This window comes from Microcebus murinus, chromosome 10 (genome assembly GCF_040939455.1).
Source record: "Microcebus murinus isolate Inina chromosome 10, M.murinus_Inina_mat1.0, whole genome shotgun sequence".
NCBI classification, from domain to species: domain Eukaryota; kingdom Metazoa; phylum Chordata; class Mammalia; order Primates; family Cheirogaleidae; genus Microcebus; species Microcebus murinus.
Genome location: NC_134113.1, coordinates 3,675,202 through 3,700,268, shown reverse-complemented (window position 1 = coordinate 3,700,268; position 25,067 = coordinate 3,675,202). Strand labels below are relative to the sequence as shown.

General features: G+C 61.6%; 1 protein-coding gene across 2 annotated transcripts in view; it reads left to right on the top strand.

Moving 5' to 3' along the window:
• Window positions 1-570: 570 nt before the first annotated feature.
• Window positions 571-25,067, top strand: part of LOC105867292 (uncharacterized) — a 29,582-nt gene continuing 5,085 nt past the window's right edge. Inside the window, exons 1-2 of one of the 2 annotated variants that reach the window (XM_012757257.3) lie at window positions 571-1,877; window positions 5,665-5,862. In XM_012757257.3, coding sequence (XP_012612711.2) covers window positions 1,118-1,877; window positions 5,665-5,783 — 879 coding nt within the window. In that variant the 5' untranslated portion in view covers window positions 571-1,117 and the 3' untranslated portion in view covers window positions 5,784-5,862. Of the gene's footprint in view, window positions 1,878-5,664; window positions 5,863-25,067 lie in introns of those variants that run through there. The other variant, XM_076006917.1, reaches the window with a different exon arrangement.

Here is a 25,067-nt window from a genome sequence, read left to right as displayed (position 1 = left end):
CGGCCGCCGGTGTCCAGGGAGCCCCGCGGGGTCGCCCTTGCTCAGCCCCGAGAGAAGCCCGCTGCCACCGTCGGCCCGAGCGCTGTCCCGGGGCCGCGTCTAGAGCTCCGCGGCGCACACTGGCACCCGCGGGACCGAGCCCGGCGACCCTGGCCGCTGTCTGTGGCGCGCCCGGGCTGCAGGCGAGAGGCTGCGGGCAGGCCAGGGACCGTCGGTCTGGCTGGGGTCCCCGAGCCGGGCCCGGGCGTGCGCGCGCCCCGCTGCCCGCAATCATGGCAGCCGGAGCCTAGGAGCGCAGTCGCCGAGCGCGCTCCAGCAGCTGCCTCGGTGCCAAGGCGGCGGGAACGGGCCGGGGGCTCGCGCCCGGCAGCTTCCCACAGTCGCTTGGCCCCGAGGCGCGAAGCGGAGGGCCGATGGCTCCTCGCGGCGCGGTGCCCCTGCCCGGTGAGGGCGGGCGGGCGGGGCCGCGGGGCGGGGGCGCGCTGGTGGGGAGCGCCCGGGGCGGCGTGCCCGCGGGGACGCGCACGCGGGGCTGCGGGGCGAGGCGCGGGGCCTGGGCGGCGAATCCGCTGCTCGCGCCGCCTGCCCCGCCCGCGCGCGCCGTCCCGGGTGGGGGGTGCCCAGGAGGGGCGGCGCCCGGTCCTCACCCGCAGCGGGCACGGCGGGGGCCGTGGGCGGCCTCCTTGGTATTCCGGGCGCGGCCGCAGCCCTGACCTCCCCGCGGAACAGGGGTGCCCGGGCGTGCGGGCACAGCCGCCACCCTCGGGCGGTCTCTCCGGGCTGCGGGGCCCGCGGGCTCCTCGCTTCTCCCGTCCCCTCCTCCCTGGGTCCCCCGTACCCCCTCCCCCGCTCCGATCCGGCGGCGAAGGGGTGGGCAGGGAAACGCGCTCTCTGGGACAGGTGCCAACTCCGAGACAAAAGACATAAAATAGGCGGCAACGGGGGAAGCGCGGCCGGCGCGCTCGGGCGGGGACGGCGGCGCCGCGGGGGCCGCATCCTCGGTGCCGACCCGGGAAAGTTTGGGAAGTCGCCGCGGCGGCTTCGCAGTGGCGGGGGACGCGCGGCCCGGGTCGCCCTCCGCGCCGTGCTCGCCCTCTGCGCCGCTGCTGAATAATTCATGGCGCGGCCGCCGGCCATTAGCATGCACCGGGCGCGCGGCGCGTCTGTGCCAAGCCGCCGCCGCATTCGGCGCCCGGGCAGCGCCAGACGAGCGGCGGCCGGGCTCACGCTGTCCCCGCGCCTGCCCGCCCGGCGGCGCCCATTGTGCTCCGGGCCCGCGCCGCCGGGCTGTCCCCAAGCCCGCCGCCCGCCCGACGGCCGGGCTCTGCAAGTTCGGGCCCGCGTCGCCCGCCCGCCCGGCGGCCCCGGAATGCAAGTGAACTTGGAGAAAGTCGCGGGGCGCGCCGGCCGGCCCTCCGCTGCAGGGCGTAGGCGCCCCGGGCCAGCGCGCTTTCGTTTTCGTCTGGGACAAAGGTCCCTCACCGCTCTGGTCGCGGACGCAGTGACCGGGTCCCGCGGGCCACTCTTCACCGCAGGCCGGCGGTCAAACACAGCGAAGCCGGAGCCCGAAGGAGAGCCGCAGCGCGCCTCGGGGCCGAGGAAGTGGGCCCTGGGCCGTGCGCTTCGCCGGTGTCCGCCCGGAGCCGTCCCACCTCGCCAAGAGTTGCGGGAGCCGGTACCGCTCTGCTCTCCGCCGCTTCGACGCGGGAAGCAGGGAAGCGTTTGGAACCCAGGACTCAGAGCCGCGGCCGCGGGCCTGTGCAGCGCGGCCGCGTTAGCGCAGCGCCGGCCGCGGTCAGGCGCGGTCCCCGGGAGGGCAAGGCTGTTGACCTGTGCGCCCCAGGTCAGGATCGAGTTCAAGGCGACTCCTGAGGACGGTGAGTGCATTTCTCACTTTCACTACTTAGTATTTAAATATTAACGGAGGGGCGTCCAAGAGGGGCTCACCGTTAGGGCAGGCCTTCCGCAGACTGGGGGAACCCACGTTGCTTTTGAACCCGAAAGCCTCACCAGCTTGCAAGAACTCCGCGGTCTTCACTCATCTGCATCTTGGAATTTGTGAAATGCAGCCCCCACTCTCAGGTGTGCAGGTTATTTGCCAGGGAGGATTTTGTTGAACACATAAGTGTTAAACACAATGGAAAGAGAAAACATCTGTTTTTCGGTGAGATCTGTTCGGGAAGGTTATCTGGAAACTGCAACAGTTTCTTGGAAAATTGAATATTTTCATTTACTTCCTAAACCCACACTACTTCTTAGTGTTTTTTGTTTTTTTTTTTCTGCTGGTCAGACACTTGGGGAGAGCTGATTTAGTCCTGGGGGGACCTTGGCCCAGCGTTGGTGGCATTTGGACCAGTTGAGTGAAAGGCCCTTGTGTGGAAGCTGCTGTTTATAGTGGCATAAAATGAAAAACAACTCATAACTTTTCATAATAAATGCCTCTTTATAGGTGGCTCACACACAGGCTCGGCCATGGCCCTGGGGAGTTTGCGGGGAGCGAGAAGGGGATGAAGGAATGCCTGTTGGCCGTAATTACAAGGTTTTAATGTAACACTGAAATTAATTTCTCCAAAGTTGGATTTCTAAAGCCAAGGCAGGCTAGCAGTAGCTTCACTTTATTTTAGTTTTTGATTCTAGCTATTTGGGATTTTTTTTTTTTTATGTGTGTTGTACGTACGTGTCCCTTTCCTGGGTTAAAATGAAACCCGTAGTTGCAGGGGACTCAGCCTGCTTTTTAATTGTGCTACAGGTGTGATTTCCCCTCTGCTCTTCCCCCCCCCCCCCCCCCCCGCTTGCTGATGTGGTTTGGATAACCTTGCTGGGTGCTTTTGCCACAAAATAATGGGGCGAAGGGGCTGGTTTCTGTAACACCCCAGAGTCGTGAGCTGGCACTGGGAGGCTGTGTTTCCGGGAACGCGGACTGAGGCCTGAGTAGTCCAGGCTTGCCTCATGCCTCCTCCTCCTCCTCCCCGGCTTGCTGGTTCCCCCTCTGGGGAGAGAACCTCAAGGAATGGGGAGATCGTCTCCGTAGGGTCTGGCCAGCCGTGGTCAGAGGCTGAAAGTTTGCCTCCATGCTCGGAGAACTAACCCCGGCCACCTTTTTGCTGGCCGGCTTTCCCCTGTTCTCCCCCGGCCCTGATGTGAGTTTTCATTGACGACATTGTCAGAGGCAGTTAGTGGACAGGAAACCTGGGGTGGGACGTTGGGGGCACTCTCAGAATCGGGGGCGCAGCTGCGGAAGGCAAGCTGCTGCAGCCGGGAGCTGCTGCTTGGCGTGGCGTGGGCGGCGAGGAGAGTAGTGAAGCTCGGGTTCTGCCGGGGCCTCGGCTGCAAAATGCAGGGGACGGTCCCCCTAGTCCCCAGAACGCTGGCAGCATGGCGCTCGCTGGGCAGGAGCCGTGCGGTGTTCTGCCGAGGCCCTCGCCCATGCCCCAGGATTAAAACAGACCCCGTGTCCCCTTCCCGACAGGCCGACAGGCCGGATCCCGCCGGCAGAGGAAGGCCTGGCGCCGGAGGTGGCGGTCCTCAGGGCCGGTTAGCGAGGGGTGCTATTCGCCAAGCTCCAGGGTCCCATCTCCTGCCACGGACTGTGCCTCTGGTCCGTGAAATGGGACGGGGTCGAGACTGTGCAGCGAACAGTGGAGCCCCGAGGACGGGGGCCCTGCCCGGCCCCGGCTAGGCCCTGGCCTGCCTTTGTCCACGTTCCGTAGAGCCAGCTCGGTTCAGACGCAAACTCAGGCTCCCGCAGGGGGCTGCTTGCCGTGTCGGAATAGCCCGTCCCGGCAACATTTATTTTTGAGGGCACACACACAAAAGAAGAGGCTTTGAAAATGAAACTGGCACTTGCCAGTTTCTTCCCACTTCTGGATTTAATGTAAAGAATGTGGTAAGCAGGGCGGGGGTGGGGGGCGGGGTCACATGGACGGTGGTGTGGGCTGGTGGGAGGACGGGCTCTGGTGTTTCTGTTTTTGTTGTAGACCAGGGTCAACCTCAGGATGGCCCTCGGCTTGTGCCAGGGCCTCGCCATGGCCCAGCCCCTCCTGGGTAAAGGGTCTCCAGGTGCCGGTGGGGGCTGGCTGGGCTCAGTTTGGGGCAGCATGTGGCAGTAGGACGGGCCCCTCCCCTGTGGCCAGGTCTTGTGGGTGCCGCTTGAACAGGTGCAGGCCAGCGGTGTGCTTCGCTCAGCAGGAACAGCCTGGTGCTTTGCAGCAGGGTTACTTTTCGTGTGTGGTTTGCACCTGGCCGGAGCAGACTCCGTGTAATAAACCTGTCTCACTCGCTCCCATCCCCTGAAGGGCTCCGGGGCCTGTCCCACCCCGGTGTGGATGAGGCCTGACGGGAAGGCAGGTTTTGTGGCCCAGGGAAGGGCGGGAAGGGTTTGCCCACCCAGATGGGCACCCTGCCAGGGCGGGTGCTCTCCAGTGTCCGGGCAAACCTCCTGCAAGGCAGATACACGCCTCTACTGAGGGACAACAGTTTAGCAAGGGAGGGGGCCCTTCCAGGCCAGGCAAGAAGCATCTTAAAACCACCATGCTTCATTTGTGTGTTGTCGCTGGGTTTTGAGGGTTATTTGCATATTTGGGAAGAAAGGGAAAATACTTCTGCAGAGATCTCAGTAAGCTAGAACGTCCTAGCTTATGTCAGGGCTTCAGTCTTTCCCTGCCCCGGCTCACTTTGCGACCCTGGGCAAGGCACATCACCTCTCTGAGCCTGTACCCAGAGCTCTAAGGCTGGAAGCATAATACCCAGCTCAGGGCATTCAGACGACATTATTTCCACGAAGCACAGTGCCTTGCACGTGGTCACTGGGAGGCCAAAAATGGCTACATCATTGTTGTTATAAATGACAATTGCTATTTTTGTTGCGAATTATTATTGTTACTTATTATTACAATTATATACAATTATTATTGTATTACTTATCGTTTTATATATTATGTTGTATTCTAAGAAACAGAGAATCCAGTTTTGGTTTCACCAGAAAAAGGCACCAAGAAGTTTACTTTTCCTGCCCCACAGGTGGTAGCAAAAGTGGGCCCTGACGGTATTGACAAGGTAGACTGGCAGGGCTCTGCAAAGCCAGTGCTTTCCTTGTCACAGGGGCTCGGTGTGAACGTGACCGCCCAGAGGGTCTTGCACTTCACGTTGCACGAGATGGGTGCATGAGATGAGACCAGGGTCCCCTTGGGGATGTGGGAAGTGCTGATGGAGAAGGTGCCCCTTCCCCAGGGGCAGGATGGGGAGCACACCTGGGCGCTGGCCCCATGGTCTCGCCTTTGCTCCCCCTCTACAGGGGTGGGGAAAGACAAGGGCAGGAATCCTGAGGCTTCTCCTGAATGGCCACACCAGCCGCCAGCGTCCCTGCTGGACATGCAGGTAGAGATTTGGCAGGAAGGTTTTGCCTCTCTGACCAGCCGATTGTTCTTTGGCCTGGCACAGAAGTACATTTACCAAAACGCTCACCGCGGAGAACTGTATCTCCTAGGCGCTCGTTCAGGATGACCCAACAAGAGTGCCCTCTCTCAAAACATCTTTTCGGAACAAGAACGGACCCTAAATGGCATGAGTTGTGTCTCTGGTGTTATAGAGCCAAGGAGGGAGAAAAAGCAACAATTGTCTCCAAGCAGAGACAATGGATCTTTTATATGAAATATTTATTTTCAGGGCTGGCCAGCGTCGCGCTGGCTGGGACCGTCCGTGGAGCTTGGACCGTCCGGGTATGGCAGGCCCGACGAACGTGCAGTCGGGCACAGAGATTTTTAGAAGAAGAAAAAGTCTCCTGACCCATGATGGTTCTTTGGACATTTCAGTGGCCCTGTCTGGCTTTCTTTGTTGAGTGGAGTTTAAACTTTCACAAGTTTATTTATTTTTTCCCCCCTTCTGTGATTTCTTTTTAAAGGCTGCCGGTGCCCGTTTGCGAGTGCTGGACAGGCAGCCAGGTTTCGGGTGGTGGGCAGGGTGGGGCCTCCCTTGGGCCGGGCCTGGTCGGCCTTTGTTATCCAGGTCACGAAATGGAAATGAGAGAAATAGGGACTGGGAGAGGACGGGTCCGTGCCCGGAGGGTTGCGGGGAGGCCGCCGAGAGGGCGATTTTGGCCAGATTTGTGGTTTTCCAGAGCGGCTCACTCTTCCCTAAATCCCCCGTCTCATGTGAACTTGGGAGTAGCCAGCAGGTTGCGGGTGAGACTGGCCCGACTGGGGACAAGCCACACACCAGCCTTCCAGCACCCTTCCCGGCCAGAGAGGATTTTTTTTTTTTTTTAACTCTTGACGAACACGGCCCAGAGTTAAGGCTCGATGAGTATTTTCCGAATTAATAGAATGAACAGAATTTCACCCTGAGGCCGGCACACGCGCCCTCCTGCCGGCCCCTTCCCTGGTGTGCTGACAGCGCGGGGCTGCCCGCCTCGGTCCCCTCGGAGGGACCCGTTCCCGGAACCGAGGCTGGAGCCCGGCACGCGGAGACTCTGGGCGCTGGTCATGCTGGGCTTGTGCCGAGAGCACTGGGGGCGCCAGGGGACACCGGCGAGCTCCGGGGCTCAGTCCGGACGCCCCTCGAGACCCTGGAGGAGGGGGGATGAGGGTGCCTGCCTGTCACCATTCCCTGCCGTCACCCGAAAGACTTTGTTGGTGCATGATAATCTTTGGCTTCAGAAATGAGGTTTCATTTTTTTATACACTGCTGTCACGTCTTTTATTCTTTTAAATGCTGCAACCTCTGAGCCTGGCTCGCCGGTCCTTTTCCAGCAACCGGGCCGAAGAACCGTGATGGGAAGGGGCTGTCTTTTGGGGGTGTCCAAGTCAGCCTCTGAGACCCTGGGTAGAATGGGTGAAATGAAAATCACAGAAAATAACGAAGTATCGTGACATGGGGCAGAAAAACCCTAAAACCAGCAGGTTTCTATTCACTTGTGTGTGTGTGTGTGTTTGGGGGTTGGGTTGACACGGACACGCAGCACGGCCTCAGCGTCCCGTTCTGGGCGGGAAGGGGTCTCTCCTCCCGCGTGGGCGGCTGCGCAGAGCCGGCGGTGACTGCCATTCCCGCTCAGCCCGGGGGGTTCGGAGCCGGCAGTTTGTGTCATAAGACGGGCCTGGGGCCGGTAGCTTTGGCTGTTGGCTGTGCACCTGGCACGCATAAAGTAAAAAGGCCAAACAATTTTTTTTTTTTTAAGAAGTGATAGAATTTTCTCTCGCTATTAAAAAAAGAACGTCGTGCCCGGTGCCTTTGGCATTCTAATGCCGGGCTGGGTTTTCCACGACGTGCCCTTCCTGACTCTGGGATTTCAGATGGCGGGAGAGCATTTAGCCGAAATGTTTACCTGCTGATTTGGGCTCTTAAATTTAGAATCCCCTTTCATGTATTTCAGAGAGATATTTACATTCAAATTAGCCTTTTATAATTACATTTTAAATTATAATAAAATGGTGGTGCCAGGGCTCCAGTTTTCTGTATATTTTAAGGGTGAGAGAAGCTGCCTCTGAACCAAGTGGAGGTTGCACATCACCCAGACCATGCCCCCTGGGGGTTGTGACCCGGAGGGACACACAGGTGTCCCAGCGTGTCGGGTTGGGTGGGTGTCACCTCTGGAGCACTCTCGTTGGCCGGGAGCCTGGCCCCGGTGCGGTGCGGAGGATTGCCAAACCTCACCGCATGCAGTTCCTTCCGAGAAGGGCCTGATTTGGGCCGACACGCTCGTGCCCCGAGCCCCGCGGTGACCCGCAGGCCTGCCCGGCTGCCGTGGGGTGGAGGCCATCATCTCCCAGGCAGCAGCCGGCTGGGCGCAGCGGTGGCTGCTTCTGGTTGTGGCGATCCTGTGGCGGGGGGGGGAGGACCTCGTCCCGAGGCCGGAACCCAGGCTCTGCCCCCTCTGCCGTGGCAGGGCAGGCCCCAGAATGGCCACCTGGACCTCAGTGGCTTCCCCCACGCCGCCGGCTGGCAGGGAGGGCCCCGTGCCGCGGAGCGTGGGGGGGACCGTCTCCTCCCTGGGCCGAGCTCTTGGCAGCCACGCCAAGCCGTTGCTGGAATGGAATTCCCGGCGTTCCTGGTCGGGCGCATGGCATCGGAATCCTACCTGCTTTGTCTCTGGCATCAGCTGGCGAGCCGGTCACGTGGGCGCGTGCATGAGACCAGAGCCCAGGACCAGAGGGCTCCTCCTGGGCGGCTCCTGCTCGCTCGCTGGCTCTGCCTCCCCTGCCTGCTTTTGGCTTTCGGCGTGATGGTCTCTGAGCAGGCGTGAAGCAGTATTAAAATAAAACACAATCCAGGCAGCCGAGGGAGCTCCCGTCCCAAGAGGCTGAGGCGGCTTGTCTCGGTCCACCCAGACTGCAATGCACCTCCAGCCGTGTGCACAGAAAGGCCCCACACGTCCCCTCCGCCGAGGAGCCAGAGCCAGAGCCAAGGCAGCAAGCTCCCCGGGCAGCGGCCCACGCGGTGGGCACCCCACACCGTCCCCTCCAGCACAGGGCCGGCCCTGCCTGCCCCCCAGACCTCTGGGGGGGGGCGGCACGGCTTCCTGGGGACCCTCCCCACACTTCCAGCCTTGGCGCTCACCCTCACGAGCACACCCCAGTGGTCATCTGCTGCAGCTCCTGGCCACAGGAAGGGTGGGAGGGGGACTTGGGTGCACAGCGGGGCCTGGCAGCCCCAGCCTGGCTGCCTGCAGGTGGGCAGTGGAGCCTGGTACGTCTCCAGGTGGGCGTGTCCTCCTGGAAACCCCAAGCCCACTTCTCAGGGTCAGAGGGTGCTCCAGGACGTTTCCCTGCGGCGGTGGCGAGGACTGGCCTGGGTGAAACAGACGGTTCTGTGAGGGTCTGGCAGGGAGGGTGATGTGTCTGGACTCTGCCCTTGGCGCCCTCTCCTCCTCGTCCACCACGGCTGCCCGGCACCCTTGGCTTCTCTCAGCATCGAGCGCCCACCGGGTGCTCGCCGCGCCGTGTGTATTTTCCGTTCTCTCGTCCCAGCAGGCCTGAGTGGTAGGAACCACTATCCCGGTTCTTTACACGGATGGGGAAACTGAGGCTGGGAGAGGTCTTGTGGCTTGCCCAACAGGGAGGTGGCCGGTCAGACCACAAGGGCAGCTTGAACCCTGCGGCCTAGACTCCGGGCCGAGACGGCGCCAGCCCCAACAGGCTTAGCATGGGGCGTGCTCCAAGGGCCCGGGGCCCAGGCAGCTGCTGGGGTGGGGGTGCCGGCCTCACCCTGGGAGAAGCCGCCGGCGTCCTGGCCGCAGCCTGCTCCTCTGCAGATCCAGCCTGGAACAATGCGGCCTCTATCCCAGGAGCGAGCCAGGCCGCCTGGACTCCAGGCCCGTCTGAGCGGCCCGGCCAGGCAGGCACCCGCAACATGGCGGCCTGGGCCTCGCCGCCCGTCCACGGGGCCTGCTGGCGCCTTGGCCAGGCCCGGGCCGCCCGCTCCCAGCGTCCTTCCCGCTGGCCGCTGAGTGGCCAGACGCTGGGCTTCCTCCTCCCCCTCCCGCTCGGCCAGCCCCCTCCTTTTTCGGTGGTGGGTTTGGGGGCCCGGCCCGCCCGCCTCTGCCACGTCTGCCAGCCTCCCGGCACCCATGAGCATCTTTCAAAAATTCCCGGTGGGCGGGGCCGAGCCGCAGCGGCCGCCTCTGGCCCCCCCTCCCCGGGCAGCCAGTGCCAGATGAGAGCAGGAGACAAAAGTAGCATTTTCTTCGTCCTCCTGGGCTGGCAGCGGGGCCTCCCCCCAGCGCCACTTGGCTCCTGGCAGCCCTGCCCCCTGGTGCCGGGGTGGCCGAGGCCCAGCCAGGATGGAGGGACCAATGGACGGGCGGCCGGAGACCAGGGGCCCGAGGGCACCGTCGGATGGGGACTGGCACCGGGGCAGCCTGCCGGCCGGCAGGACCTGCCTTCCTCCCCATGCCCGTGTGGCCGGCCGGGCCGGGAACGTCATTTTCACTTCCTGGCTCTTGAGAAACCGCCTCCGTCCTCTGGCGGCGCCCGGGTAAGTCACCTTCTTTGCTTCTCTGCCGAGCACGAGCGGGCTGCTGCCATCTTGTGCCCCACGCCTGTTTCGCCGCCTCCCTCTAATTGGTTATCCAAACTCGAAATTCTATTTCAGACACCCGCCTCCCCCCCCCCCCAGTCCTCAGTGAAATAAGCCCTGCCAAAAACTGCAGGGAAATGCAAAAGCCAAGCCCATTTACTTTTAGGATCCGGAGCTACAGGCTTTAGAAATCACAATCAAAATGAATGTTTGTTATTGCACAGTAGCTGTGTGTTCAATTATAATTTGAACAAATGTTTCGGGAGGTATTAATAGCCGTGGCCTACTCTTTCTTGCCTAGTTATGTCAGTTTGTTGTGGTGGGGGGGATCTCATTATTATTATTATCATTAATTTTAATTGTCAGCGGCACCAGGAGAGGCAAAGGGAAAACCACCAGGACCGTCCCCGGCTCCTCCCAGCAAACTCATCGGCAGGCAGGGCCAGGCCGGCACGGGGAGGGAGAACGGATCCTGCGTCTGGAAACAGACGCCCTTTTATGTTGTCCGGCATCTTTAACGCTGCCACTTCCACAGTTTGGGGACCTAGTTCTTTCTCCCTTTCGTTTTATTTTATTTTGGGTGGAGGAGGGGGGGAGGAAAGGAAGAGAGCAAGCTCTTTTTGGCTCTCGGCTCAGCGAGGGGGAAAATGTTTAAGGTTGTTTTGAGCTTTGTTTTCGGAGCCCTTATTGAAGCTTGGGGCTTCCACGAAACAGCGCCGTGCATGCCTGCCTTGTCACCGCTCTGCCGGCCGCGGGCATGCGGGGTGCACGTGGGCCGCGTCCACGGGACAGACCTGCGGGGAGGACGGCGTGGTCCCGGGGCCTGCCTGCCTCCTGCGCCCCGATCTCGTGCTGGTTTCCCGCCTGCAGAGCTGCTGGCTGACAGGCCGGGCCGTCCTGGGCCTGAAACGTGGCCCTCGGGGCTGGGAGTCCCTCGAGCACCTCTGTGTCCCCCACAACGCCACCGCTGTCCGTGAGTGGGGTTCGGTGGCCGCCTGAGTTTCCGCGTTGGTCCCTGGCCCTTCGGAATTGCCGGACCTCTTTATTCTGGGGCGGGGGCGCTTTCTTAGCATGCCGCTCCCTGCCCGCCTGCACGCCCTGGCAGGCCACAGAGGCGTCCTCAGGTGAGGCCTGGCTCCAGCTCCCCGCGTTTGAGGGTGGCCAGGGTCTTGATGTATGGGAAATGGAAAACAGGACCCCGAAAGTTCTCCATTGCCCTGAGAGGAAGGTTCCCGTGTGAATTCATCTTCAATTCCCTAGTTGAGAGGCCTGCAGGCCCTGGGTGTGTGCGGGCCTCGGCGCGAGCAGCCGGCCAGAGCAGACACCACCAAATAGGAAGACGGCGGAGCTCAGCTCACACGAGGACTATCAGCGGCTGCTTTTGTTCTTAGACGAGCCAGCAGTCGATACTGGAGGACTTGGGGCTGCAGAAACAGGCACATACAGCAGAGATAATTAAAACATTTTCATGATTCTGACAGCCACATTCTGCTGCTGCAAGCTGGAGGATTCATTCCACCCAAATATTTAGCAAGCATCAAATAAAACACTGGTGGCAAAATAACAGTAATAGGGGGAAAAAAAAAAAAAAAAACCCAGAGTGTAATACGTTTCAAAGGCAAAAGAGTTAAGAGGATAGAGAGATACTCGGGAGGAAAGCGGGGGGAGGGGGGGGTTAAGCATTTTTAAAGAATTTATACTTTTAATAGCTACCCACTAATCTTTTTTACTTTTTTCAGTATAATTAATGTAGGTGAATAGACCGTTAATCCTAAATCCTGGAATGATAGATGGTACAATTTCCTTATCATTAATTCGTCACCTTTTTGGACAGAGTAGGGGCAAGTAGCAGAAAAATCAGTTAATTTACATAAATGAGCATTTTCATTCTAAATTAGTATGTCCGCTGCAATTAAATTTGTCTGATGTTTTTAATGTATTTGGTTAACACATTCTCCTGTGTACACCTTAGATACCTGGGACAGTTATATTCGACCAGCTCTCATCTTAGTGTTTTAATGTGGGTAACACTTAACTCCCTCAAAATTGGTAAAATGCCATAGATTCTGTTTTTTTTAAAAAAAAAAATCAGCCAAAATCTTGGCATTCTCCATAGCACCCAGTGCTTCTCGGCAGTATTTTTCTTTCCTTCTTCTCTTCTCTTCTCTTCTCTTCTCTTCTCTTCTCTTCTCTTCTCTTCTCTTCTCTTCTCTTCTCTTCTCTTCTCTTCTCTTCTCTTTCTTTTCTTTCTTTTTTTTTTTTCTTTGAAGAAAGTACCACGCAAAGCACTTTTCACATCATCGTTTCTATATAAATTCCACTATAGACTGAAATTATACATTCTCGCAGCACAGATGGGCTGGTCTGTCATTACGGCTGCTGGGTACTTGTTGGAACACACAGCATATTTCAATTGTGGAGTCGACAATTTCGAAGAACTGAGGTCAAAATAAACAAGTTGAATTTGTGCATAGAAACAGACTATTCAGTGATCTTCTAATCCCCTGGAAAATTCCGTAGAGGAACAAGCACCACCTTCCTTAAACTTTAATTCAATTTTTGGTTTTCCTGTTTTAAGATCCCAAGTGCCCTATGTCAAAGGATCCTAAATGTTTTAATTAATTACTGATTTTTATCTTGTTTTGCAGCATAAACAATGTAACACTAGACTTAAATTCAAATTTGTGAGGTGTGGGATATTTGATTTCAACAACTTAATCTCTGTAGAAAAGATGTTAAAGGTCTAGTTGTTCTGTGTTACTCAGATATGATTTATTTTGAGACCTTTACAAAAAGTCAGATGATAAATATTTAGGGTGGTCTAAAGGTACATTTAAATCCAAACTAAAAAAGAAAAAGAAAATTTAGCAGGTAAACTACGTAGAGCAGCAGCTATAAACTTAAAAAAAATTATCTCACCAAGATAACAAAGTGCAGCTTATTGGTCCCTATCAACATACTTGAGGGTAGAGCAGCAGTTTTTACAGCCACAATAATTTGCAAATGATGATAACTGTTTATTTTGCAAATTTGCTCATATTATGATGCAATCAGTTGAGGCTTCTTTCTGCCCCCTTGTGCGCGTTTGCCTCTCTGGTTCTGAATTCCAGATTCAGGCTCTGTAGTTCCCGCCTGGCCTCCTGGCCTCTGTGGCTGGTGGGAGGAAGAGGAGGAGGAGGAGGGCGCTTCCCTGTGTTACACCCTGCAAACTCCATTTGTTAGTGGCAGTGCTTGGTTGTGGCTTGTTTATTTTAAGGAGTGTACCTGTTGGGGGAGATGTCAGTGAATGATAGGAAAAGTGAAAAGTTGAGGGAATTTGCCGAAGCCAGCTGGGAGCCACCTCCGCCGTCTGATCTTTTAACCGCTCCGTCCTTTCCAGCTGGTCTTTTAGCCTCTTGGCTCCTGCCTCGGTACAGGGGGGGAGGGGTATATGGTGCTGCAAGGGGGGGCCCTAAAAGAGGAAACAAAGTGACCCGGCCCCAGCCATTATGCCTCAGAGTCTCCGAGCAGTGGTGGGTGTGTGACGATGGTGATGGTGACAGTGACGGTACTAGCAGTCCTCCCCTGTCCCTCAGGTGCCCGCTGCGAGCAGTGCCACCTTCCACATTGGGAAGAGCAGGAGCTCCGGAACCTGAGGCCTGGGTTCACACTGAGTCCTCTTTGTTTCCTGGCTGTGTTGTTCAAGGGCAAGCCGTTTCAGCTCTCTGGGCCTCAGTTTCCCCATCTGTAAAATGGGGACAATGTGTGTAGACTGACTTAGCACGTGGAAAGCGTGGTTCGCAGAGAGCATCCCACAGGTGCTGTGACTTCCTTGCTTCATCCCTGAGTCCCAGAACCTGCCTGCAAGGGGCTTCATCATCACCTGCAGGCCTCAGAAAGGCCGAGTGGGCTCTCTGAGGTTCAGCCAGCCGACAAGGGTCAGGTTGGATTCGAACCCAGCCCTGCCTTCCTCCAGAGCCCATGTTCCACTGTAGCATTAACCGACCGCGTTGCCACATGTGTACGCGTGGCAGCGTGGATGTGGGTGGCTTGCCTTTGCCCGGTACTTGTGCACAGAGCTGGGAGCGTGCAGCGTGCACACCTGCTCAGGTGTGCGTGTTTCCTCACCGGCCGACGCCTCTGGCCGGTCAGTGGTTTCCCCAGATGGCCCCCCTCGGGCCACCCCTGGGGATGACGGGGCCAGAGGGTCTCCGCCGCCCCAAGGCCGTCCCCGACAGGCGGTTCTCCCGGCCCAGGCCATGCAGGTATGGGGCTCCCTGCGCCAGAGGAGGGCCCTGGCCGGCAGGCCTGCTCGCTGGGCCCTGGCCGGGCACAGCGCCGGCTCCTTGTGGGGACACGCAGTCCTGGGCGCCGGCCATTTGCAGACCGGGCGGAGTGGAAGTGAGCCTGCGGGCCCAGGAGAGGAAATGGCGGCGGGCAGGCCCAGAACAGGATCTGGAAGGCGGCTGAGGGAGGGAGCCGGCCAGCCTGCGGCGGCCCTGCTGCGAGAAGCAGCCCGCAGGGCCGGGCCTCCCTGGGCAGGTCTGTGTCCGCCCTCGGGCACACGAGGCACCGGGCTCGAGGAGGTTCAGCAGGCCCCGCTACCTGCTGGGACCGTGGCGGGCACTGGGGCGTCGGGTGGGTGGTGTGGACGCCTGGCACGCCTGCCAACCAAAAGGACCGCTAAAAACGGTTCCTACAGCAAGGCCTCAGTTCTCTGTCTTTAAAGTAGGGGTCTCGGCTTCGGCCTCAGGAAACGGCTGGAAGCATCAGATGAGATCCTTGCCTGGGACAGGCGGGAAGCCCTGGTGGCCTGGCGGGAAGAGGCAGGTGGCCCTGGGGGCTCAGGTGAGCTGCTGCCCATCCCAGCCTCAGTTCCCTGCCCGGGTTTCTGGGGCATTTAACATGACCATGTCACCCAGCATTCTGCAGGATGCCTGGGGCGGTGCCAGGGTGGGTGGCAGCTGGGGGTGGGCCCTGGAAAAGGGTCCCAGCGTCGGGCCGTGTGACCCTCTGGGCCTCTGAGCGTGGAGGCAGGCTGTTGCGGCTGCAGGCCGGACCCGCTATCCACAGCAGAGCCTCGGAAGAGACCAGCGGTGGCAGGCCGGGTGTCTGGGAGGCAGCTGGGCTGCTGTGGTGTTTCGAGAGAACCTCTGGCCCGATTTCCTGGGAGCCCGGCCTGCCTCGGGATGCCTGGAGCGGGTGTGCCCGCGCTTCCAGCCCAGCAGTGGGTGGAGGCATTTTGGGATCCCGCCTTCCCACCCTGCCAGAGCCTCCTGGTCGTGGGCTTCCATTGGCTCAGTGGGACGAGGAGTCCCCCAGGGCCTGGTGCTCGAGGTCCAGAGAGCGGCTTCGACCCCACCCGTCGGAGCCAGGGCCCTGGCCGGCGGGCGGGATGGCCTCACCCAGAGGTGGGCTGAAGTCCTCGGCAGACGTGGGCACCCTCGAGGCTGGCACCAGGAAGACTGGAAGTCAGCGTGGAGCATCCCTAGAAGCTGCCCGGAGGAGGCGGCCCTTCCAAGCCTGCCGTGGCCGTGCCGGAGGTCTCAGCGGCGTGGAGACAGTGCCCTCGGCTCCGGCCATTGTTCTTGTGGATACACGAACAGCGAGTTCCCCATGCCTGCAGCTGTGGGGACTCTCAGCACCTGGTGGTGCTGTTACCCCAGCCCCGGTGATCTCTGGCCTCAACCCTGGGCCCTCCTGCACCAGGGCTAAGCTGGCCTTGAAGATGCAGCCACGCCGGGTTCGCCCCGGGGCACCAACGCTGTGGCCGGCTGGAGGGAGCAGCCTGCAGGTGGGCACTCCTGGGGCCAAGCAGTGTGGCAGGCCCCACGGCGGCCGCAGCCTCAGCGGGTGGCATGGAGGGAAAGGTGGCGGCTGCAATCCATGTCCACCTGCCTGGGTGAGGGAGGCCAGCAGGGCAGGACCAGCGGGGAGCCCAGGGTGGTGGAAATCTCCTCGCTTGGCCCCCTGGAGAGTTGGGGCCACAGTCTGCTCCCCCAGGGGAGTGCCAGCCAGCGTCGGTTGTTGGACTCGGCTCCTCGGGGCTGGGGGCGCTGACCTTTGTTGAGCCAGGCACGGTACATCCATCTTTCCATTTAATCTGCGCAGTTCGACTTCATCTCAGCGCCCTGCCAGGGCCAGGGCCAGCGTGTGCAAGGCTGTTCCAGTGCTGGCGTGCAGAGTCGGCAGGGCAGACCTGGGCCCTGCCCGGTGGACGTGCCAGTCCAGTGGCGTGTGGGTGTCAGCAGTTCTCTGTGTGACAGCCAGGGCTCAGAGAGGCTGGGGAACTTGCCCAGAGTCACACAGCTGTCGGGTAATGGAGCTGCAGCCTCACCCGGCTCTCCTACGGCTGTGCCCGGACAGCCCCGCGCAGGGTCCGCGTTTATTTCCTGCCTCTCTGGGATGCTGACCTTGGCCGGTTCTCGCAGGCACCCAGTTCTAGGCAAGTCCTTTCCTTTGCCCTGGAGTTCTTCTGCCGCAAGGGAACGCCAGGCATTGCCCTGGGCGCCCTGTGCCCCTCTGGTTCTGGGGCCCGAGGGCCTCTCTCTGGCTGGGTTGCCGTTACCCGGCACCCAGGCCTGCTGGTTTGGGCCGTACCAGGCTGCAGAGCACCTTGCCGGCTCTCGGGCCCCGCCACGGCGTGGTGGGCGTGGGCCGTGCGCGGCGTGGCGCAGGCGGTGGGCAAGGAGGGAGCCGTGGGGTTGTCCTTGTGCTTGGGTTCCTGAGGCCCAGAGGTCGGGGGGCTGTATGAGCTCACACGTGTAGCCGGTTCTGTGTGGGCTTACGGGGACCCTGTCAGGGCAGGGGCAAGAGGGCCTTGGGCGAGGCCCGTCCCTCCGTCTGCGTGGCCCTCGGGCGGCACTGTGCCCTGTGCCCAGGGGTCCCCTTGTGTTTCAGAGCAGCTCCGAGCCTGCTTCCCTCTGCAGGGCGCCGGCTCTCAGGGAGGCTGTGGAGCTTGCTACACCCCAGGCCTGGCATGGGCCATGGGGAGAGGCCAGTCACGCCCGCCCGTGACTGGACCGAGCAGACCTTGTGGAGCACCCGGTCCCCGGCAGAGGGGCTAAGCCGTTACCACACTCTCTGCCCTGGCTCCTCAGGGCCCTGGCCAGCAGGCGGGACGGCCTCACCGAGAGGCGGGCTGAGGTCCTCGGCAGACCTGGGCACCCTGGAGGCTGGCACCAGGAAGACTGGAAGTCAGCGCGGAGCATCCCTGGAAGCTGCCCGGAGGAGGTGGACGCGAAGCCCCAGGCTCTTCCCGCTGCTGACCACCGGGGCTGTGGCTGCGGGGCCCCCATGTCCAGCCCCCGGGCCTGCCACGTCCCTGGGCCCCGCTGCCAGGCACCGCCCCACGCTGGCCTGTGCAGGCCACATCTGCTGCGGCAGCCACGCCAGAGCTCCACCTCCTCGGCTCTGTCCCCATGGAAACCACCATGGGGGGGGTTCCTGCTGCATTTGGCCCGCAGACTGGTTTCCATTAGAGCCGCCTGCTTTCCTTGCCTTGCTCCTCAGGTTCAAGGCTTCCCCAGGGTTTTTTCCCCCAAATTTGCTGAGCACCAGCCCTCGGCCTTCACCAGGGAGCCCAGCAGTCCCGGCCCGTCTGCCCCGCCCAACACCCACCAGCTGAGTGACGGGCTGTCTCCTGCCCTGGTCCTGCCTGGCTCTGTGGCTGCTCCCCGGCCCCATTCACAGGAGGCCGACAGCTGCTGGGGTCCTGGCATCCAGGGCTCCCATCCAGGCTGCACTGTGGAATTACCGGGGGGCCTCGAATAAGCCCCTTCCTCTCTCTGGGCCTCAGTTTACCCATCTGTAAAATGAGAGAGTTGAAGCGTTTCTTGAGTTCCCCGCAATGCCAAAAAGGAAAGAGAAATGAAGCCACAGTGACGCCGGCTCTTCTGGATTCTCCCGACTAGGATTTTTGTTTGTTCTCAAAGAGGGTTTTTTTTTTTGTAAGCGAAGGAGTCATGGAATTTGACCGGAGAGAGACGTTTGAGGGGCCAGGAGCCAGCCAGAGCCTGCGGACACAGGGCGAGGCAGGTGTGGCAGAGGCCTGCGTGGGCATCTGCCTGGCGCCCGGTGCCCTGGCTGTGAGCGCCGTGAGGGGAGGCAGGGAGGGTGCCCGGGACGGAATCCAGAGGGCTCTGGAAAACTACCTGAGAGGTTTCCGGGAGGTCAGAAACGTGGGCAGAAAATGAGATCCAGCTTTTAGAAAATCCCGGCCGGCTCATGCCTGGGGAGGCCGGAAGGCCTGGGGACTCGGCACCGCCAGCCGGAGAAGCCTGCGGGGCCGGGCCGTGACGGTGGGGTCGTTGCTGCCAGCGACAGGGTGCCCCAGCCCAGACAGCTTCCCGGTGGCACGCCACCTCCCCCTCCACTCTGGGGAGTCGGGCGGCTCCACGGGCGGAGGTGGCGACGGCGCTGGCCTGGGACCTCTTGCCTGGCCTGCTGTGTGGCCAGCGCGGCTCCTCCCAGGGACCCCAGCTCCTCCTGCCTGCGGGGGACGGTCACAGAGACGGCCTCTGCTGAGCCCTGGGGACACTTGCTAGCTTACCGGCGAGGAGCAGGAATCGGGGTGGCGGGGGGAGACTTGACCGGGGGTCTGGGCGGGTTGCTCGGCCTCCCTGGCCACAGTACCCTCGTCCGTGAGACGGGGAGTGACCCCGACCCGGCCATCGGTCAGCGTGAGAGCGAGATGACAGGAGGCATCGGGCTGGAGAAACGGCGGGAGGCGGCGTCGGAACCTCGCCTACCCTGACATCCTCGGCACGCGTGTAGCCGGCTGCATATCCCAGAGGGCCACGGGAGGTGGGGACAGGCTGACCTTTGTCAGAACCCCCTGGGATCACCGCCTGACCCCGAGGGACCAAGTCCGTCCCCCACCCAGCTGCCACCCGCCTCCCACCTGGGAGGTGCCGAGGGCCCCGGAGACATTGCCACTGCAGCTCGGAGGACGGGCATGGTGACATTTTCAGTTTCCCGTCCTGGGCAGGAATGAGACTGCGATTTGAATGGCCACATGCCGCCGACAACCGGCTCCGGGCCTCCCGATGAAAGAGGGTAGCGGGGCGAGCGCAGGCAGCCGGCCGCAGCCCTGGCCGAGGCTCAATTCAGATGTACGGGGAGCCGGGGATGATGCCGGAGATGAAGGACATTCCCCCAGGGAGAGAGGGAAGAGGAGATAGAAGAGCTTAAGTGCCCACGTAATTACGAAGCGTGGCGCGGTGATTTACAGCCGCTGGGGAGGCCGGGCGGCCGGCGGGCACTGCCTGGCTCCCGAGCTCCACGCTGTCTCTTGGGTCCAGGCCCAGGGTGGGGGGACAAAGCTCCTCTGGGTGCCAGGCGCTGACATCTGTTGTCTGGGGCGACCTCACAGGGCCGATGGGTCACCAGCCCCACCTTAAAGACAGGGAACCGGGGCCGGAGGTTAAGATCCCTGGGGGCCTCTCAGTGGCAGAGCCAGTGCCAGACGGGCCACCACCCTCAGCCCAGGCCTTTTCTGCCCACAGCTACCAGCCCCGTCCCCCTCCACAGCTCCATCGTCTACCTCTCCAGACTTCGGCTAGCATCACCTCCTCCTGGAAGCCCCTGTGCTCTCCACCTGCCCACTGCCCTGCAGGCTTGCCGCTCTAAGCGGGGTGGGTCGGTTCCGCATGGGTCCTGGGAGACTGAGTGCCTTGGGCAGGATGTGCCACAGTCGCCCCTGGGCCCCGGGGCCCGGCACCAGCCCGGTGTCCAGTCTCTGGGGGAACGTTTCCCGAGTGAGTGAACCCGAAGAAGAGAAACCGTGGCCTGCCGCCGTGTGCTCAGTGCCACCACGCAAGCCACCAAGCTGGTGGCATCGCCCCGGGGAGTTCCCTCCTGCTCCTCCGCCATATAAGCTCCCCTTTCGGTCCGATCCGGGGGGCTTGTGAAACCACACCCCATCCCGAATGGCCCCACGGTGCCCGGCGGACAGGCCGGCGCGTCCCCCAGAGGGAGGTGCACCTGCAGGTGTGGGGCAGTGACAGCTGTGTGTGTCGGGCTGCGGGGACCCAGGCTACTTCCCTGGCAGGGGAGGGTCACTCGGGAATATAAGCTATCGGGGGCGGCCCAGGCAGGTCAGGAGCCTTTTCTTCTCAGATCACTGGGTGTGAAGAGTGGGGACCCGTCGGCCCATCGGGTGTCGTTGGCGGGCAGTGGCCCAACGTGTCCAGTCTACAAATCTCCTGCACATTGCAGCTCATGAGGTCCTCCTCCTCCAGGAAGCCCTCACAGACTGCCAGCCCCCCTCGCCTGCCCTCCCTTGGCGGTGGCTGGTTCCTGCCAGCTCGGTCCTTGGCCCACCAGGCCCCTCCCAAGTGACCCATCACAGACACCTTGACTCTTGTCTTTCCGTGGTTCGCCTTTTTAGGTCTGTGATGAACAAGGGCATTGGTGCGGGCGCACCCTTCCGGGGGCCCGGCAGCTTTGTCCAGTGGGTCAGAGGCAGCTGAGTGAAGGCCTTGAAAAAGATGCGCCTTGCGGGACGGGGTCCCCCGCTCGGCTGTGTGAACTTGGGCCAGCCCCTCCCCCGCCCCGAGCTTCCCCATCCGTCCCACGATTCTCTTTGCCTTTAGGTGGGTCTCTAGAAGGTTCCGAGGGACCAGGTGTGGAGTGGCTGCCTCAGGCATGAAAATGAGAAGCAACCGGCCACTGTTGCAGGGTCGGATGTCGGGGCTGAGCAGCTGTGACAGCGTGACCTGATGGACTGTCACGGGCTGTTCTCTTGCGACCCAGGACTGGTCACGCGTGGAAGGGCAGCGCGGGGAGGTGGGGGCAGCTCGGGTCAGCGTGCACGTGAGCCCCGGCGTCAGGCGCTGTGTGCTGGGCGTGGTGGAGGATCGAAAACTTCTGCTTCTGCTTTTCTCTGTCACTCAATTTTGCAAAAATCTCGTTCACGGAGCGCCGCTCCTTTTGCAATGGAGGGAAAAAATGTTTCGGTTGCAAAATGAATCCTCTGCCCGGAGTGGCACTGACCTGCCCGGAAGATCAGGACAAGTTCTCCCCCAGAAGAGAGACGTTTGCAAATGCACAGGAGGCCGTGGGGGGGTGCGCCCCGTCTGTCAGGACGTACTTGGGCCACGCAAAAGGAGCCGAGCCAGTCTGGGGGCGGGCGGGGGGCGCACAGGGGCTTTCGAGGCCAGCCCCCCCCCCACGTCCGGCGCTGCTGCTTTAGGGCAGAGTCCATCCTCGTGTCTCGGATGCACGGTTAGAATGTTCCACGTCTGACGTCTGGGGATGTCGTCAGTACGGAAAGCCGGACTTGGGGTCTTCTCCTGCTACAACCAGCGGCCATCGTCTTGCCGTTACAGATGCTGACGGCGTCCGGGACAGACCCTCGCCTAGCAGTTTCCAGGTGGGAGTTTGCACGGCCACGTGCCCGGCGTGGCTTGCTTTTCCAGAACCGGTTTGGCGGTTGGTGGAATCTGGGTGGCTGCCTTGTGAGAGGACCTACTGCGCGTGCCGGGCCGGGAATCTCGCGTTTGTTCGTTTTGTCTCCTGCCTCTGACGGAGGCATCATAGAGGAGGGGTAAATGACCCCCTTTAAGATACGAAACTGGGGCACAGAGAGGGCGGCTTCTGGAAGGCAGCACAGCCTGGGAGCTTCCTGGCAGCCTGAGTTGGGCTCTAGGGCCTGTGCATGTCCAGGGCATGACGGCGCTGCCACCAGGTGCTGTGTCCTTGGGAATTTGAGCTCCCCTTGCACCCTGACCACGCCAGCCACCACGGTAGCTGTCAGCACCCCCAAGGTCCCTCCTGGGGCCATTTGGCCCCAAGTGAAGTGGCCGAGCTGGGGCTGCAGCCTGGGTCGTGCATCTCTGACCTCTCCCGACCAGTGTGGGGTCCTGGGGGGCCGTGGGCATGGGACACCATCACCCAGGGCCAGGCGTCGGTCCCATCCGTGGCGTTTCATGCATGGTGCTCTGTGCAGCTCACCCACGCAGCGAAGTCATTTCTCCTGCACGACACCCCTGAGTGGGACCAGGTTTGATGCTGAGGACCAGTGTGGATAAGACCAAGTCCTCGGGGAGCCCGTGCCCCTTTGACCTCGACCCTGCAGCTTGGCTGGCGTCAGAGTTCTTGCTGGGTGCTCAGAGCCACCTGGCCCTGTGGCCAGCCCTCAGCAGTGTGTGCTCAGGGCCTGCTGGCCACCCAGCCACTGTGTCCCCAGCAGGCCCCTTGCAGCCCCCCCGCCCCCCGCCCAGTCTCTCCTGCCACAGGCCCAGGCTAGAGCTGGCCTGTTGTACGAAGAGGCCAGGAGGGAATTTCTCAGGCCTGGAGCCTGGAGTGACTTATCCCATGTGCTGGAAGCACCCACGGGTGGGGGGTGGGTGCTGCCATCCACTGAGCCCTCTGCCAGGGAGCAGAGTCTCTCTGGTTCTGTGTGTAAATCCAAGGAGGTGGCATCAGTGTGCCCATCTTACAGACGAAGAGACTGAGGCCCAGAGAGGTGAAGGAAGCTGGTCCAGGGACACTGGGGCAGAGCTGACACGGAAACCCAAGGGTGCTTGCGGGCAGGGCGAGCAGGGGCCAGGTGTGGCTGGGATCCGTCTCCAGGGCACTTAGCCCAGGCCAGTGCTGGGTCCGACGGGCCGAGAACCATGCCGACACCGAGGCCGGCCCAGTGGCGCAGGGGGGCCCTGCGGGGCCCGGCTCTGCACGGGAGCGGCTCTGGCAGTGTCCGGCGGCCCCGAGAGGGAGTGGTGGTCTTTCTAAGATCTTTGAAAGCTCTGAGGGCAGGTGACGTGACGTTCGTCCAACTCGGGAGCCCAGAGACTGAAAACAGCATAGGAGAGGGGAGGCCGCTGGACGAGGGGTGGCCGTCGGGCGGGAGCAGGCGCTGCCCAGACACCGGCGGGGGCCTCCCTGCATGGGGCACTGGTGGTCCCTCGGCCTCGACGCTCCATTGCCGGTAGGGGACGAGAGGCTCTGGGCGCAGCCTGTCACGGCGCTCTGCCGCTGAGTCCCGCCCCAGAACGGCCCCCGGGACGGCTGTGCTGAAGTTTCACGGGTGGGGTCAGGTGTGGCTCCCGTGTCTGTAAGGGACAGAGCCAGGGCCCCCGGGGCCACACCTGCCCTGCAGCTGGAGCTCCACCCACCTGTCAGATGGGAATCCTGCACCCCTGTGTGTCCAGTGCAGACTGGGCCCTCATCGGCTGTCCTGGTCCTGGTGGGGGGAGCCCACCCAGGGCCGCTCAGTGTCCCCCGCGTTTGTCCCTGCTGGAACATGCCTGTCCCATTGCACCTCCCCCACTCCTGCACCGTGGAGGTGGGGTTTCAGTTAGGGATATGTCACACTGGGCCGTTTGCAGAAAAGAGGCACCGCGGGTGCTGGCCGGCGGGTGCCAGGTGTGCCGCCCAGGGCAGCGCCCTCGCGAGTCTGAGCAGGTGCGAGCCGCGTCGGCCGTGCGCTGTTGGGGTGCCCGTCTGCGGTCTTTCTCCCGGGCAGGCCCCGGAGCTGCGGTCCCATCAGCTATGGTGAGGGCGTTGGAGGTGGTCCCAGCCCAGGCAGCAGGTGGGTGGGGGCGCAGGTGGGATTCTCTGATCTTTATGGGCGCAGGCAGGTGGGCCCAGGGTTAGTAATTTGGGCAGCAGGGTTGCCCCTCAGCAGCCCCGCTGGACCTTTGGCAGGGTTCCCATTTGGCCATGTCTCTGGTAGGAGAGGTGGGAAAGGGGTTCCAGGCACCCAGGTAGGAGAGGTGGGAAAGGGGTCCCAGGCACCCAGGTAGGAGAGGTGGGAAAGGGGTCCCAGGCACCCAGGTAGGAGAGGTGGGAAAGGGGTCCCAGGCACCCAGGTAGGAGAGGTGGGAAAGGGGTTCCAGGCACCCAGGTAGGAGAGGTGGGAAAGGGGTCCCAGGCACCCAGGTAGGAGAGGTGGGAAAGGGGTCCCAGGCACCCAGGTAGGAGAAGTGGGAAAGGGGTCCCAGGCACCCAGGTAGGAGAGGTGGGAAAGGGGTCTCAGGCACCCAGGTAGGAGAGGTGGGAAAGGGGTCCCAGGCACCCAGGTAGGAGAGGTGGGAAAGGGGTCCCAGGCACCCAGGTAGGAGAGGTGGGAAAGGGGTCCCAGGCCCCCAGGCGAGGGCTGTGTGGCTTCAGGGCAGTCCCTTTGGGGGCCGCTCCCTGTCCACGATCAGGACAGTGATGGGCTTCAGGACAGAGGGCCCCACAGGCTTATTTGAGACGTGGCGGCAGCCAGGCCTGGGCTGACCCTGCCGCTCCATCACCTGCAGCTTCTGTGGGACCCCTCACAGCCTCTGTGGGAGCAGACGTTGCCACTATATAAAATCCGCGTGTGCCAGGCTCTCAGGGCTCCCCTCCCTGTTCAGAGCTGGGGTGACAGCCAAGCACAGCCACGGGCAGCGGCCAGCGGGCCCCCCCCCCCAGGCTGGGAGGTCTTAGGAAACTGACACAAGGAGGCTGAGATGTTGCCGAGAGCTAATTGGCATCACCCACTCCCTGCCCCAGCACCCCCGACAGCTCTAGGCCCGTCTGGAGGGAGAGTGGCTCCCGGTCCTCTAAGTGACAGGGTTTGGGGAAGGCCACACGGGCCACCTGGCCTGCTGAGTGTTCTCGCAGCCAGGCTCCGTGGAAGCCAGGACACCTGGGCCTCAGGTGAGCTCCTGCCGGTGTGGGGGAGAAATGGCAGGCTCTGGAGGCCTCGGTCCCAGTATTGGGCATTGTCTGAGGAGTGAGGCGGGTGAGTGGGGCACTTCCCGTCGTCGTCCTGGGTGGCCCTGAGTGCCCAAGGACACTCGGCCACATGAAGACAGTCCTGCCCCGGAGTTCCTTGGCCTCGGGGGAGACGTGCAGGGCAAGCGTCTGTGAGCTGACTTCCAGGGACTCCCCAGTCTACTGCTAGCGCTAGGGAGATCCTCAACCCAGGAGGGCTCCCTGCAGGAGGTGACCTAAAGGATGGGGAGGATTTAGGTCTTTGAAGACAGGAGAACATTCCGGGCCCCGTGAACAGTGGGCTCCAAGGCAGGGCTGGAGGGAGGGGGATGGGGGCTTCCCTGAGCACCAAGACGGGGCGACATGCTCTGTCGGGAGCAGGCACCTGAGCC